Source organism: Anser brachyrhynchus (assembly GCF_964034855.1).
Source record: "Anser brachyrhynchus genome assembly, chromosome: 5".
Taxonomy (NCBI): domain Eukaryota; kingdom Metazoa; phylum Chordata; class Aves; order Anseriformes; family Anatidae; genus Anser; species Anser brachyrhynchus.
In genome coordinates this window covers 31,540,372-31,556,927 of record NC_137699.1, presented here as the reverse complement: position 1 = coordinate 31,556,927, position 16,556 = coordinate 31,540,372, and the positions used below count along the sequence as shown (strand labels likewise).

Genomic DNA, 16,556 nt, shown 5'->3' with positions numbered 1-16,556 from the left:
TCATCCAGATTCATTCCACTAATTGGGATGCATTTAACTATTGTGAATTTCATGAGCAACCATAATTATACTTTTCTGAATTACCAAAAGGTTATTTCAGCATATTGGAAAAAAGTTTTTTATGGTGTTGTAATAACTGTCTCCTTCCTTAGTCAATAAGATAATTGATGAAGAAGTGTTCTGGGAGTTAATTTACTTCTCTTTGTGTAAAATATGTGGTGCTAGCTCACTTGGTTTTGTGAGGTGCGTCAAAAGGCAAATGGTTCATAAGCTTTCTATAAGTTGTGGCCAAGGCAGGTGTCTATTTTGTGGTTCAGTCCGCTGACTGTTAAGCTGACATGTATCTTGATAATTACCCCAAAGCGGGGGCACTGGGCATAATGCAGCCTTCAGCTTCTCCAGCAAGGGAGGAGGTCTCAGCAGGGTTTGCAGCAGAAGGCTCTGTTAGTTGGCTCAGTTCCCCGCTGTTTAGAGACCCAAGCTCTGTGAGGAGCTGAAAGGTAATTCTTCCCTTCCCCTCAAATGCAAGAAATGAGTATGATTTACCCATAATTACCTATAACTGCATCATCCTCCCTTTTCCCAGTCTTGAGGCTTCAAAGATTACTTCTTACTTATTTTTAAATCTAGACTACAATATGCTTGGAGCAGAAAGCATATTCAATTTATTCTCATAAGAATATAAAAATCAAGTAGCTTAATGACCATAATTAATTGTAATATTACTTGCAGAGTTGCCACTAAAATTGTTTCAGAGTGCATACAATAATCAGTTTATAACAATTGAGTATAGTATCTCTTCAGGCCTGGGAAATGGTCTTGCTGTGTTTTCCTGAGGAGAAAGATAGAACCAGTAATGTAACATAATAGGCAAGTGGTAAATTCATTGCCTTTACTGGTAGTACGTTCTCATAGAATTGATTAAATGACACTGTTCTATTGATATTTGCACTGTACCTTAAGAATACTGTCTCCCTCCCATCACTAGCCGATAATGTGGTTTTGATCTGCTCGTTCTTAAGACTTTTGTTCCTGGGTGGTCCTTTTCTGTGAAGTTATTTGATGTTCAAGTTTAGGAACATGTCGTATGCCATATGTGCCATGTCATGGCACATATGCCATAATCACCAAGAAGACTTTTTATAAATGTCATTTATGTTTTGGAAAAAAGTTCACCTTTAGGTAGTTACTTTGAAGAATTCACATTCTCTGACATGGTTGCCTTGTTAAATAGGAATTCAGTTACTTTTATATCTTGATTTTTATTGTGAAAAAAAATAATTAACTGAGTAGTCATTTTGTGACTTCTTTCTTCATGCATGAGTACTTATTTTTAAAAAGAATTATCTCATTTCTGCAAACAACAAATCTCAGTGTAAAAGTTCAAAGCATCAGGACATGTGTTCACATTCAAAATATTTGTCACAAGCATGTTCCAGAAATCATCCTCTGAGGGTTACTCCATCTACTGGATTAGTAACAGAAGCTGATGTAGCTGCAGGATAAGAAGTAATTGCATTTCTATGGGGGGCACTAGGATGAAGTATTACAAAGTAGTTTCTACAGTTTGCTCTAAACAGTCCAAACATTCAGAAGTGATATATTTCAAGTATTTGCTAAGTTTCTGTACATCTAATCCTCATATAGAATTAAGGATATATTCTTTTATATATATATATATATATATAGCATGCTTTTTTAATCCCTATATAGAATTCGTCATCAGTAACTGACTTTTATATTAGTTGTTTTCTTGTTTTAGGAAGGAACAACCAAAATTGGAAGGAGTGATTCAGACCAAGATCAAGACATTGGTAAGAGAATGATATTACAGATTATTTTATGATATGGTCAGTTCAAAGCAAGTGGTTTACATTTGTTTGTGTAATAGCTAGGTGATGTTTCTTTTTGTCATCTGTCTTTATAGAAGAAGGTAAGGAGAGAAGAATAATTACGTAAGTTGGCTAAAATCTTTGTTTTTTTTTGTTGCTATATGAAGTAAAAAAAAGAAAATCAATGAAAGGGATTGAAGTCCTTGTAGAATTTTATTTATGCTTGTGAAATGCTGTGTTAGAGTTTAGAAATGTCGGTGTCCAACATCCAAATCCTGGTATGTTCTGTCATAAACTAATGGCACAGGTCATCAGGGTACATTCAAAATGTTTTTAACTCTCCTTGGGCACAGATTATTTTACATATAAAATCTGAACGATTCAGAACATTTATTATTTCATTTCATTTTTAGCCTTAATTTAAACAGAATCTGAAGAGCTACAAATGATACTAGAGTGTGAAACTTTCTACAGAAATTGGAAAATCTGGAACCTCTGCATTGGTTAATTCTGCTAAGTTTGGCTGTTTGATTATTTTCTTCCAATGGATTACCAAAATATAAATGATGAATGCCATAATAGCAATAAGGAAACTCAGCACAGTAGAAGAATTTGTGCTTCAGCTTACAAGTCAGAAAGTAGCTTATAGTTTTCCAGAACTGGAAATACTTTGAAAGAGAATTCCAGTTTCAGTCAAGTTTTTTTCTGTTATTTGGTATTGGGCAAACAAAGACAACAATTTGCAGCTCTTGTTCTGCAAGTGAAATAGTCCTTTGAGGTATGAAGTATGCAGTCATAGAGTAAAACTGCGTGGTACTGCATTCTGAGGAAAACAGTGTGAACCCAACTCCTTCAACAGATGAAATAAAAAGAACTGTACATTGTAGTTCTGCAGGGGCGTTGGATTGAAAAAGACCATTGTGTGATAGACAACATCTGTGGGATTGTAACCTTACGACCAGTTCAGGGGGCACACTGCACTGTGAACGGATGCGAAGTCACTGGATCATGTCGTCTATCACAAGGTAAGGCTTGCTTTTTCTCTGAGTGATGCATTGTAATCAACCTATTTCTGGCGTTTAGAGATAACAATTTACCAAGCTTATTCAGCTCTGAGAAATGCATCTTTCAATTTCCTACAGCTGCCTAGCACTGCAAGGTTTGACCTATAGCTGTAGCTTCCAGGCTGGTACAAGCAAATGAACCTACCCACAGAAAGCAAAAATGAAGACAAAGGTGAAGGCATATTAAGATGCCTTTTGGCAGCAGTAGTCTGTATCATTCTGAAAAGTGAAGATCTGTAGTCAGAGGTAGTGCTGTGGAAGTAGCGGAGATTGGCTCCAAGCCAGCAGATCTCTGGCTGGTTTTAGGGCAATTATGTAATATGGTTGAAATGACCTCCAGCACTAGCCATTGAGTCATAGGATATGGTGAATAAGCTCAGCTGAAATCAGGCTCCCTTATTTTTTGGTTGTTTAAAAAAATTAAAAAAAAAAAAAAGCTAGTTACTGAAATCTTGGATTGATCTGGATTCTTAAAAGGCTAGTATCAAAACAAGTTTCCAGCAATGTATTCATTAGTTTTTTTGTACAAAGTCATGCTGGTCTTTAGTATGAACAGGGAATTTACTGTTATGTTGGATTTGCAGAGTTCCCCAAGATTAGTTTGTTTGGATGCTGTCATTACAGAATGATAGCTGTGATGTTCCATAGTGGCAAAGTTTAAAAATAGTCCTCTGCTCTGTGACTGTCAGAAAGCTGTTGGTCAGAATATCTTCTTTTTTTTTTTTCTTTAACGGGCTATTCTATAGTGGTTTGAATACACAGTAGTTTGTACACAGCAGTTTAGAAACCTATACATTTAGGGCACTAACTGCTTGATACATTGTCTCTCTGTAGATTTCTAATTAATTTTCGTTTACAGGGGCCCTGGTTGTCCTTGGCAAGTCTCATAAGTTTAGATTCAATCACCCAGCAGAAGCTGCTGTCTTAAGGCAAAGAAGATCAGTAAGTTCTGAGGATTTGTATTTCTCTGTCCTAATTCTTTATTGATTTTCCCTGTTATTTTCCATCTTAAAAGCCAGCCTGAGGTAGATAATATTTCTTAATGTCATCATATTCGCTTGTTTCATTTCCTCCATCTAATGGTCTGTAATGACACTAAACCTTTTGTGGGAGGATACTGTTGCTTCTTTCAGATGTGCTTAGCAAACGGTGATGCAGATCCCCTGAATAATTCAGTGTTTCCTATTTCTAGTCATGACGAAAAGTGGGATTGAAACAGAAAGGCAGATGGCTGCAATGAAAAGACCAATTAAGAGTCTTTCCACATTTTATAATTTTCTTAATTATCCTCTATCTACTGTCATTTCACCATCCTAAATGATGTTTACTATCAGAAATGGAAAATTTACAGGATTAACTGCTTGAGTGTTGTTAGCCCTGAAAGCTTTTAATTGTTACATACATCAGAAATAGATGAAATATTTCTTGATATGTTGATCACAGGAACTAACTACTGCAGGATGTTATTTGGTCCGCTATTTTAATAATGTTTCAAGAAATAAAAATAAAAATAAAACATAGTTCTTAAAAAGACTGTCCTACATAGCTCAAAAAGCTACCTTAAGGAATGTATGTTTTCTGATTTAGGATATAACCATTTTAATAACTGATATTGGCAAGAAACTTCCTTTTAAAACAGATTTTCACATGGTAATATTTAGTACTTTCTGCTCAGCTGTCCTTTTGTACTCACCTTTGTAGTTGAAATAAGGGCTTACTTTCCATTTGCTTTCATCCTTTATTTCTTGATTAATATAACATGCAGTACATTAAAACAGAGCTACAAAAAGAAGTGTACTCAGTAACAAATTAATAGTTTTGCAAATTACTAAAGACTAGGCAGAACTGTGTGATTGTAAGTTCACGTGAGAGAGATTATTATGCATATCCTGGATATTATACAGCATTGCATACAGCAGTAAGCAGCAACAGTGTTATTGCTAAGTTGAAAGTTCCTAGGCTGCTGTGATATTTTTTTCTTCCTGTTCTTGTGTTGTGTGTTTTGTAGATTAATGATATCCCACCCATTCGGAGCTGTAGAGCTTTGGACTGGCTCAACTTGGATGGAGGTTGCACCCATTCTCCTCATTATATCCTTTCTTCCCTTGAAAAGTAAGTTTAAAAAAAAAAAAAAGAAAACAAAAGTTTTTCTCTTGTGGGACAATGTCTGAGGACAGGACTTCAATTAGACAAAACTGATTTGTATTTAAAATAAGTCCCATCACGTTTCCAACTGTTCAAAATCAAATAAAAGTGTCCAGGAAAAGGCATTAGCCAACTGATTAATTTTGAAATATTATGATATTCCAGCAATAAACTTCAAAATTATTTATTGATGCACAATGAATAGCGATGCTCAATCAAGAAAATGCCTTGGTCAAGACTGTCAGGCAGCCTTAATTCAGTACACTTCCACATCTGCGTTATAGCTGTTTTGATTTACAAGCTAATCTATAACTTTTGCAATATTATTACTTCAGTGCACAGAATGGACTTCTCTAGTTATGAATCAGGATTTAGCCAACATAATTATCTATTCAGTTTCCCTGCTAACTGTTGTGAAAATCAGAAGATCTTTTTGCTCGTAAATTCCCTGCAGCTCAGGTCCACATTGAGCCCTTCATCTCAGAGGGCCGTTGTGATTCGCTTTTGTTTTTTTAAACTGAGCAGTAAATAAGGCATAGACTGCTTCCAAAGTGTTGAAGAGCTGCTCATATCCACAATGTCTAATGTATGCTTTTAATGAGAGAGGCTTCCTGAAAGAGGAGAGGGTTGGTGTAAAGAAGACAGTGATTAATGTATATCAGGGAAATGAGTTAAGATACCTCCTGTGTTTCAGCTTGTAACATTAACAGAATATAGGAGAACTAAATGTAATTGGGTTCTTTTTCTCTTTTAATTCCTCTCAGCCTGGCACATTGAATTGACCTGTCAAAGGCAAGAAACAGCCGTCTTCTCATTCATATCTGTTGATAGTTCTGCTTCTTGCTAGACTGTTTTGGTGTGGTTACATACTGGGAATCTTTTTGCTCTTTCTGAGGGAAGAATCTCATGTCATTTTTATAAGCATAAAATGTTTTCCCTGTTTTTGAACATCTCTTCATCCTAGTGTTCAAGTGGCTTGCTTTCCACCTTGGGTAGTGTGTTTCTATGTGCTCTCTTTAACGTGCCTAATCTCTGCATTTGTTTTTCGATTTGCTGCAGTGGTACCTTTCTACAAAATGGTATTTGAAGTTTATTTGTTTACTGACTTACATTTTACACACATCAATCCTATTATTTTCTTTGGAAAAAATGATGAAGAATTTAAGTCATTTTCTAATGACTGTCAGAATTAGATACCACATTGCTCATTACATGAATTTAGATGTCAGAAGTGGAGCATTTATTATAGAACTTTGGTCCTAGAAAAACATGCAGAAATCCAAAAGTGTTGTGAATAGTTTAGCATAGCATTGCACTAGATTTTGCCTTTTTTAACTTGATGGGACTGGAGAACATTTCAGATTGTATTGATCAGTTTTTTAATCGTTTGGTCAGGACTTAAAAATATTAGATAATGTAACACTATGCTCAGACTTAGCCAGAGTGTTTCAAATGATTACTTCAATGAAAATGAGAAGCATAATGGTATTGCATTCACATCACTTTTACAAATGTCCATCTGTTAGAGAAATAAGCTATAGACTATGTCTAAAAAATAGTTGTCTTTCAGTTGATATAATCCATTGGTCTTTTTTTTTCCCTTGACTAATTTTTTAGCAAATGTAAACGGAATTGATCTACTCGTTCTTCTCTCACAATAACCAGTAAGCCTCTCTTTCTGTCCAGACAAGTAGTTCTGCTTATGGAGCTAGTTATGAGCAAGACATCTAGCCTAAAATCTGTAATATGAGAATAAAATGAGGTCACTTAAAACGTCTAGGTTTTACAAAGAAGTCAATATCAAGTACTAAAAGGTGTGTTTGAGGTACTTTGAACAGTAATATAGCACTGACTGGACTACATGGAGTGCTTATTTGCTGAAACAGTAAAAATAAATAAAATTCCACCTAGTATTTCACACACACGCACGCACCCGCACATTTAGTATTTCGTATATGCTTTACCAGCTGCTAGCAGCCTGTATCTCAGAGCATTCCTCCACTGAAAAATATAACATCATCTCTGTGTTTAAGTCTTCAAAGAAGTTCTTTTGCCTTCTGTTTGAATCTCTTTGTAATTTCCTATTTTTATTTTTACAGTCAAAAATGTACAAACTGTAAAGAAAACAAATGTTCTCCTGAAATAAGGTAAGAAAACTATTTAAAGCAATGTGTCTAAATCATGCTGATTTTTTTCACCCTTCTAGCTTTGCCTTTCTTCTGTGCTACACTGACTTCCTCCAGAAGAAGCAAACTAGGCTCCAAAATTTAATTTGACTTTATCATGTTGAAACAAGAATCTGTACTTGCAGCTGAATTACAAGCAAGTCTCTGCAACCATGTTCTTTTTTCATACTCTATCTTGTGCAAATAGCTTGCACATTTGTTGCACATGTAATCTGTATTTTGAAATCACAACTGCAGTGGGATTTACTATAAATCTGATGTCAGTGGTAAGTGTTGTGTTTACCCATTAGTATATCAAAAATTTCTTAGACAAATTGGTTTCTCTACTGTTGAGAAGAAAATAGGTTTATGTAAGAGTCCGAACAAGAAATTCCTAGTGCAGAGTGTGGTCAATTTATGCAAAGAGGCATGACAGCTGCACACAAAAATCATTCCGAAATTGTTGGGCTTCCATGCATTTGAGTACTCTTTAATCAGGAACTGATGGTATTTTGCTTTCTTCTGGAATTTTTATTTCAGAACGTATCAACATGTACATTATCATAATCATTAGTTATAATCTCATTTCTTGTGCTGTCAGTATGATTACATTATTTTTCTCATCTGCTTTCATTAGGTTGAATTGCCTGTTCAAGCTCTAATTTTATATTAAAATATTTTCAGAAATGAGAGAGGGAACACGTTTTTACCATTGAACCCAATTATTAAAACTTTAAGCATGAAACTTTCTTTGAAAAGAGGTAGACGTCAATGTACTTGTTACTTGGCTACTTGTTCATATTCCCTACACAAAAGAGCCCAGCATTTCATGTTTCTGATGCTTATTGGAGGCCAGCAAACACATGGAAGGCTTGTGACTGGCAACAATCATGTGACAGCATCACCACACATAAGTAGATAATGAGGTTCTTGCTCCTGTTTTAAACATACAACAGGAGTAGTTCCATTAGAGTCCAGGGATACAGCAGCACACAGAATGAATTGTAGCTGCTTGGAACATGTTTAAGGTTTCTCCCTGAAAATACCAAGACCCAAAACAAAACGTCTTTTAAGAATGTAGGAAATTCTACTGGATTAGAAAGGAAAAAGTATCCATAGATAAGGCATCTGATACTGGAGAACACAACAGCTAATGTGGTACAGTGCAGCTAGTCCAACTAGTATTTGTAAAAATAATACTTTGTGTTCTTACTAACAGCTATCACTTGAGAATTTCAAAGTGCTATACAAATACAAGTTAAAGAAGGCTTTTGCAACCCTTGAAAGATCCCCCAAATATTTCACAAAACAATTACACTGTTATATTAGTATGTCACTATGTCAATTACAGCAGCTCCAGAACTTAGAGCAAAAGGGTGATTTAGCAGGGGCCCTAACTAATTCTATATATAACTGAAATCAAAAGGGGTAGCCTGTGATAGATTGTAGTTACAGCTGAACTGGAATTTAGCAATGCAGCAGTGACCTTTACTGGAGTGTGCGTCTGTGTCTTGTGCCTGTGACTCCTTGCCAAAGAGAGGTCTGTTTTAGAAGTGTGTTTAAAGGACTGCCTTAACCAAGTCATTGCCTTACAGTTGTTTCATTTTGGGGTTTAAGCAAAGAAAAAAGGAGGTTTTGATTTGTTTTGTTTTTGTGGAAAAGCTAAAAACCAAACAAATAAAACTCATAAGCAAACGAGCTAATCAAAAATCTGAATGATATTTTGCCTGATGGTGACTGCCCTGAATGGGATTCTTCTGTGTACATATTTCTGAAGGTCCCTTACGTCCAAAGGTTTCTGACTCTGCTGGATGTTTTTACTGATTTCTGGTTTTCACTTCTGCCCCTCACCCCCCAAATTTTGCTTTGAAGTGTGTGAGTGGCATTGCTTCATAGCTCCTGCATCATTTTTCCCTTTGCTTTAGGGAAGAGAAGGGAGAGGTTTGAGCCTCAGTGCTAGGCAGAAGCAGATGTACTCAGTCTCCTCTGCTGGTCCCGTGCAGCTGCGTGCTGTGATGCTCTGAGACCCTGCGGGAAGGGCCCCGGATCGGACACGTGTGGAAAGGGGGAGGATGGAGCAAGGCGGGGGAATATATATCAGTGGATAGGCTTGTAACCCTGACTTGTGATTGCTCACAATGCTGGGATTTGCAAATATGCAATAGGTCTTGCCAACATCTTTTTTTTTTTCTTTTCCCCTCTGCTTTATTAACTCTTCTTCCCCTGGAAAAAAAAAATCATTAGTAAAAGAAAAATGGACTTCAATACTAGGCAGACAGAAGGACTGGGATGCTAACTTGACTGATGTTTTCTTTAGAGAAAAATGACAAATCACAGCTCTTAGCAAGTGTTCCTTGCTTTTTATTTTTTTCGCTTGAGTTTCTCTATCTGAGCCTGAAGATTTTGTTGCAGAAAGCATTCTGCCTCACCACAGAGCTATTGCTGCCATAGTTACTGAAAACTGCATTATGCTGTAGGAGCCGCCAGCCTCTGCATCAGCAGTGGAAGTGTTTGGGGAAGAGGGGAGGAGAATTGCACAATAGGATCCCGGAGAGCTGACGACAAAACAGGCTGGAAAAAAAGTGGATTTACAGATGGTTCATTTAGCATGCATCATGCAAACTTTGTGGAGAGAAAAATGAGATGGAAAAACAATCCAGCAATATTGGTATAATATGATATTTTTTTTCTCAGTAATTTGTTATATTTATTTTAAGGTTGTTATCTTGCTGTTGTAATTTTAATTGCTATTTTAAAAGGTTTGCTTGGAGGAGGGGTAACTGTTGACACTTCTTGCTGCATTTGGTACACCTAGAAATCTGCATGCTTTCATGAAATTTTATGCAGGGTTGCTTTTTTCATATGCTTTATGCCAGAGTATACCGGTCCTGTGAAACCAAGATTTTATGTATGTCTCAATGTCTACAGAAACGAAGCTGTTCGTCTTACATTTGTCCCGAGGTTATGTTATTTCCTGCTATAACTGTACTGAACGCAGTTTGCTTTTATGGGAAGGAAGGAACATACGCAATAGCAGAAATTGATCTATGTTTGATTCCTGTATCATAGGATTTCTGTATTTCAAATATTAATTTAATAGTACATCTTATTTAAGGCATTCTAGATGAAAGAAATGAGTGATTTTGTCCACCTATTTCAGAGTGACTATATTCTTATGTTAATTGAATTGATATTTGTTTTTAGTTTAATCATTCAAATATGTGCTATAAAAACTGTTCTTTACATTGCCTACTAGGTGATTTAGCCACTAGGTGTGTGTGAATGTGTTATTTTCTTTTGGGGGCCATTGTCACCTCCTTTTTGAGTTTAATTTGTGGTGGTATTTCTACAAAGTAGCAAGGATGTGTTGACATGACATAGCATGTTCAAAGGTAGAAAGGGAGCATTCTCAATTTATGTTCTTGGTTTCAGCAGTTTCTGCGAGAGACAGATCTGTACCCCAAACCAGTCAGTAAGCTCACAACCAGAGGGAAAAAATTCCATCTTGTACCATAATACCTGTATTATGTAAGCGGCTGTGCATCAGTTTTCATTATCTTTTTCTTCCACTTGAGAAAACCATCTTAAGAAGCGACTTTGTAAAAAGCTGTTGGATGTTCAGTCTCTGTATTCAGGTATTCAGAGTTGTCCCTACCACCCTGCCTGGCTGTTGTTTTGTACTATTAAAAATTAGGAGATGAGGCAAAGAGGCACTGAAATAGCAGCAGAACTGCCATTTGTATATATACCTTCAGCAGCAGTGGGACAATCCACCTACCTTTTATTATAGAAACTTCAGCCTTAGAGAGAGAATCGTTCCATCCAGCTACCTCACCAAAACATGGCAGTAATAATATGGTAATGGTTGCTGTGATGTGTTTCTTTTCCAAGATTTAAAGTGAAGTATGGCCGTGCCTCTGTACTCTTGGCTTGTATGGGATGTAGTCATAGTATGGAGCTGTCAGCAATAACATTAGTTTGGCCAGCATCTGCTCTATGTGCAAAAACACATGCCTGTTGGAAAGGATCTTACAGTTTCACGTCAGATCAGCAAAAAGCTATTACCCCATACATGAGGGAATACACTAGTGCTGCTGAGAACAGCAAACACCACACTTCTGTGTCCATTGTTTGCAATGCTTATTCCCTGATTCATTATAATGGCTGTGGGATGTTTTCCACATTGTTGGAAAGTATGGGAAGAGCTTGTTACTCTCTCCCACCTGTAAATAGGTGTTACCTAACTGCCCCCATGAGCATTTTGAGGTCTTACGATTGAAATGCAGCATTGAGTTTTCACGTACTTAGAAGTTCTGCTTTTCAATTTGTAAGCAGTTTGAATTATGATAGGATGACTGCAAGCCAAAACTCAGGTTAAGAACAGAAGGTGTTTTTGTAAAGGAAATTTTATGTAGTTTTAGTAAACAGATGCAGAACAAGAATTCTTTGTCTACTGTTTTGTTACCAAACTCCACTTTTCAGCCTTATTGGCAACGACTTACTCTGTTTCCTCAATCTCATACAGGATGCTGCTGATAATGTTAAATGAATAGAAATCAGTTCTTCTAATACTCGGCTTTCTAATATTTGATAAGGTTAATGGATTCTCCTCACTTCTCTTGGATGAATGTATTCTGCCTCTTTCACGTGTGTCTCAGACTTAAGTGATTTCCCAAGGTCATGCAAATGTTCAGTAACAAATGTAGATTCAGATTTTTCAGCTGTCCTACCACCATAGGAATCAGAGCTTTTATATGTCAGCAAAAGAGGCTGAAGTCTACCCCATCATCAGCATTGTGCATAGACTTAACATGTACAATTGCTATTAAGGTTTATTACTTTTAATGTATTGGCAAGATCTGACATCAAGGCTCTCTTAGGATAAGTACTGCATAAGTATTCAAAGGCAGTCCTTGCCATGGAGACCTTGCAACCTAAGTGCATGAAAGCACAGAGGTGATGTAACTGCTCCAGAATCAGAGGGGTCTTGTGTCTCAGATCAGTAGTTAAGCTACTGATTTAGTAGTTTAGCTACTGCATATTTATTGGAAAATATGGAACATAACCTTGAATCCTCATTTGTGGAAAACCTCCCTCAGGGTTTTTATTAAAAACATGGGAGCTTTTTCTGAATTAAACTCTTCAGATTTCATTTTATATTCAAAAAGGGATGATTCTTTAGTTAACCAGGCCACCTTGAACCTCTAAGTTTGTTCCCCAGTGGTTGGTGTCAATAGAAACAACCGAACAGCTTGGGTATGGAACAGCCACAGGAGCCTTACAGTGCATCAGTAAAATGTCAGTTCAAACCTACTTCAGGTGAATAAGAAACTAGGGGTCCCAGTTCTGTTTCCTGGGCATCGATTACTGTTCATCCAAGAGAAACAAATACAAATCACAGACTGTTGGCTTCTTAGCAGTCAAGCCAAGGACAAATGGATCTTGGAGCTGCCTATTCTTGTGATTTGTTTCTGTAGGTCTCAAATACACACAAGCCATTTAGCAGATGGCAGTGACAAAGTTTGTACTTTGACTGCACCATGCAATAACAGATATGAATAGAAGATGCTCCTCTTCAGTTATTCTCACCAGCATTATGTATACATAAACATTAAAAAAACAAGTTCTGTTTTCCTCAGGTGAGTGGAAAAGAGTCAGTAATATTTTAAATTATTGGGAATTTTAAGGCTTTGTGTAGTCAGGATTTCCTGCTGCTTCTTAAGAAAGTGAAAATGGATGTTACATCTAAAGGCGTTCCAGAAGACATGTAGGTTTTGGCTGCTTAATTGTTTCATCCGTTTTGCTGGCTAATCTAGCATACAGTCAAAGTTGTTGCTGTAGAAATGGCTGCTTCAAACAAATGCTTATGGTCCTAGATAGAGATTTCAAATAAATTCAAATGTAGCAAAGGGCAAATGCTCATCTGACCTTGTATTTGCAATGATTTTGTAAACAACGTGACATTTCCAAAGCATTCCCTTTGATACTATATTTTTCTTTTCTTTTGACCTTCAAGGACTCTTTAGTTTTTGACATCTTTGCTTTTTTTAAAAAAGCGTAATAAATTTATTTTAATACATCATTTAATACATTAGTAAGATATATTAACATATTTTTCCAGACTTAAATATTTAATTTTCTGATGTGTATATAATGTGGTGTTTAGAAACAAAATGTCAGGTAAAGATCATATATCTACTTCGTACATAACAAATCTTTAATGTTAAGAATTTCTGATGATGATGTACAGACAGGTAGAATGTATATTCCTTTCTTCCATAGGGTTACTAGATCTTGAATACTGTTGTGGTTTGTGCTAAGAATAGATACTATTTAGATAGTGTGTGTGTGTATAAATTTTTGGCAAACAGTCAGGAAACAAGCCTCTTGGAGGGACTGTAGAGTTTTTCACAGGTTAGTCACTTTCCTGATCACAGTCACGCTCCATGTATAGAAGTAGTAACCTAATGTAAAAGCTGCATCCAAGAGAGAATTGGATGATCGAGTTCTTTCCATGATACTTTCAGAGACTTTCACTGTAATCTCAGTAATTCCTGTAACCCTTTCGAGGTTGAAGATTTTTGATCTGTAAGAAGAGATAAAATGTTTTGCATTTCTTTAAAACTCTTTGAAGTACTCAGATGAGAAACATCCCATAATATTGGGTTATAAATTTATAAAACATTAACACCCCCTTCTCCCTCCAATTTCCTTTTTGGAAGATCTTCAACAAAATGACAAGTGACAGTATTTTTTACATTCTTTTTGCCTTCTTTCTGCTGATGGAATTTTCTGCTTCACCATGTCAACTTTCAGGAATGCTGGCATTTCTGATACTTACAGGACTGTGGCCTGCTGTGACATGCATGTACTCAGCTACTTCACCATCATGAGTTTTTTGTGTAATGCACCCTTACTGAACAAAACAATCCCCTGAATGTTGTCTGTCTGTCTTTAGTAAGATGAATCGTTTCGTTACAGATTTTTTTTTTTCTGGTTTAAATTCATTGTCGACATTTCTAACAGCAGAGAGATAGATGCTGTGCATGAAGAGTACCAGCAGAAACTGAGAGACCAGGAAGCTTTCCACAGAAAACAAATTCAACGGCAGCAACTCTATGTTGAGGATTTAAAGCAGCAGATCCTCAGAGGACAGATCAAAGCAGAGCGGGAACTAGAAAATGACCAAGCACTCATCAACCAGCAGATGCAAGAAAGTAGGTACCCGCCTCCTGCCCTCTCTCACTTCCCTTCCATTACTGAATTCTTTCATCCTCTTTATGTTTTTTTTGTCTTAGTTATGCTTTGTGTTATGGGTGGAAGTTTATTTTTACAGCTTATTACTAGTTTTCTCCTATAATTGCCTTTCCCTTGAGAACAATTATCAAGCTTTGATTAACAGGACTAACAGGGCTCCTTTGCAGTGCACCAGCAGCACTAATTATCTTTGCAGGTCACTGCTGGGAGAGACAGCACCAACACGCTACTCCTGCTGTGGCACTGAGCCTCTTGTCTCCCCAGCTGCTCCCCATCCTGCTTCCCTGCAGTTTTGCTCTGACTGTATCTGTAGTGCAACTCTCCCATGTGAGACTCATAGACTGAGTTTTCTATTGTATTTTACATTTTTCTTTTGATTTATCTGTGCTTCATCCATTGCATTGTACCGAGAGACTGAAATTGAGATGGCAGTGGTAGTTCAATACTGTAAGTTTTCAAGGGAAACTGCTCTAACAACAGCATGACATAAGAACCAAGCAGTAGTTCTGAGAGAGCTGATGCTTGGAACTGCAACACGTGTTGGTTAAGGTGCTCTGTCTATGCATTTGTCGATGATCTCACCGGTAGCACAGTGCAGACCTTATTCATGTGCTTTTAGTGAAGGCCCATGGCATAGGACCATGCTTCAAACTGTGGTTACCTTGTGAGTTTTAAGCAGTGCACATCTGAGAAGTAGGTGAGACATTGAAGTTCACTTCATGCTTAGTTCTAAGCAGATGATTTTGAAACACATTATAATTAATAAAGCTTTATGGTGTTTTGTCTGCTTGCATTTTCCAGATGGAAGTGTAATGAAGTGATGAAGTTCTAGTTTTTGTTGAAATATTGATTAACTTCAACAGGAACTCTACAGTGATCAGTGTTATATTGCATATACATCCTATAGGCCAGATTCAGCAGAGATACTATTGTAGTCCTGAACTGAAAGTAATCGGATAAAATATTGGTGATACTGGTCTGGCACAAACTTCAGCTCTACGCTAACTATGCCATGAAAAGCATATTTGGAGAGGTGTTTGCTAGCATCAGTGGCTCCCATCCCCTAGAGATGCTGCTTTGCATGCAGATAATATTCAGCAAGGTTTTTCTGGGTGACTGCCTCTTAAAGATTTTGTAGACTGATTTGGCAACATTGTAAACCTTGAGAAGCTTTCGACCACTGAAAATAGGGTTGCTATTGTGTTCTTCTAGTTACCTTCAAATGAATAATTTGATCCAAGTTTCTTGATAAGGAACAACAAACGCACCATTTCCATTTGGCAAGGCCTGCTATTGGTTCCTGGAAGAGGAATAATTTTTGAATTTTTTGAGGTTTCTCAGAGCCAAACTTATGCAGTCTGCCATCTTTCAATAACACCAACCATAAATAAGAGATTAAAAGGAAAATTGTGAAGATAGGAAGTAGGTAGACTTAGGGTATGTAGACAGTACAGTTTCTCCAAAATATCTTAATTTCTTGAATCTAGACTTGTTCTCTGCTCCAATCTAGTTTCACTGTTTATCTGTGTTCACACAAAGCTTAGCCAGACAGGCAGTTTTTGCCAGCCAAATACAATTCTTCACTTGGCAGCCCACCAAAGTTCTCTTGCCTTTTCTGCATTATCTTTTTCTCAGCTCCTGACAGGCAAGATTGTGAGTAGACATTAATTAGCATCTTAGGGCTTGCAGCTCTATTACAGGGACAATCTCATCTGCCAGATATTCTCCTTGGTAGAAACACAGTGCAGAGGACAGATCTGGAAATCAAGAGTTGGGAAAACTGTTTTTTATGTAAAAGTTAAAGATGCTATTAAGAAAAAGATAACTAAAACTATGATTAAAATGCTCTCCTTTCATCCATAAAGGAACTGCACTTACCTGTAGAGTATCCATACTTCTACGCATGTACTGTGTGCATAGCTGCCAACATAAACTGAACAGGAGAATCACAGAGGTGGGGATCACTAATGAATTACATTTAACAAGATTGGTAGTCACCAAGCAAGTAATGCTTACAATGCTTATGCCTAATGATGACTACATTTTTTAAATTAGGGAAACTTCCACAGCCTGAAATTCCCCTCTTGCCACTC

At 36.9% G+C, this 16,556-nt stretch overlaps 1 protein-coding gene across 14 annotated transcripts in view; it reads left to right on the top strand.

Moving 5' to 3' along the window:
- Positions 1 to 16,556, top strand: part of STARD9 (StAR related lipid transfer domain containing 9) — a 106,854-nt gene that overhangs the window by 66,073 nt on the left and 24,225 nt on the right. For all 14 annotated transcript variants that reach the window (XM_080594807.1, XM_080594813.1, XM_080594809.1 and 11 more), the window contains 6 exons: positions 1,763 to 1,814; positions 2,720 to 2,857; positions 3,756 to 3,838; positions 4,905 to 5,008; positions 7,141 to 7,188; positions 14,233 to 14,423. In XM_080594807.1, the coding sequence (XP_080450933.1) occupies positions 1,763 to 1,814; positions 2,720 to 2,857; positions 3,756 to 3,838; positions 4,905 to 5,008; positions 7,141 to 7,188; positions 14,233 to 14,423 (616 nt within the window). The remainder of the gene's footprint in view (positions 1 to 1,762; positions 1,815 to 2,719; positions 2,858 to 3,755; positions 3,839 to 4,904; positions 5,009 to 7,140; positions 7,189 to 14,232; positions 14,424 to 16,556) is intronic.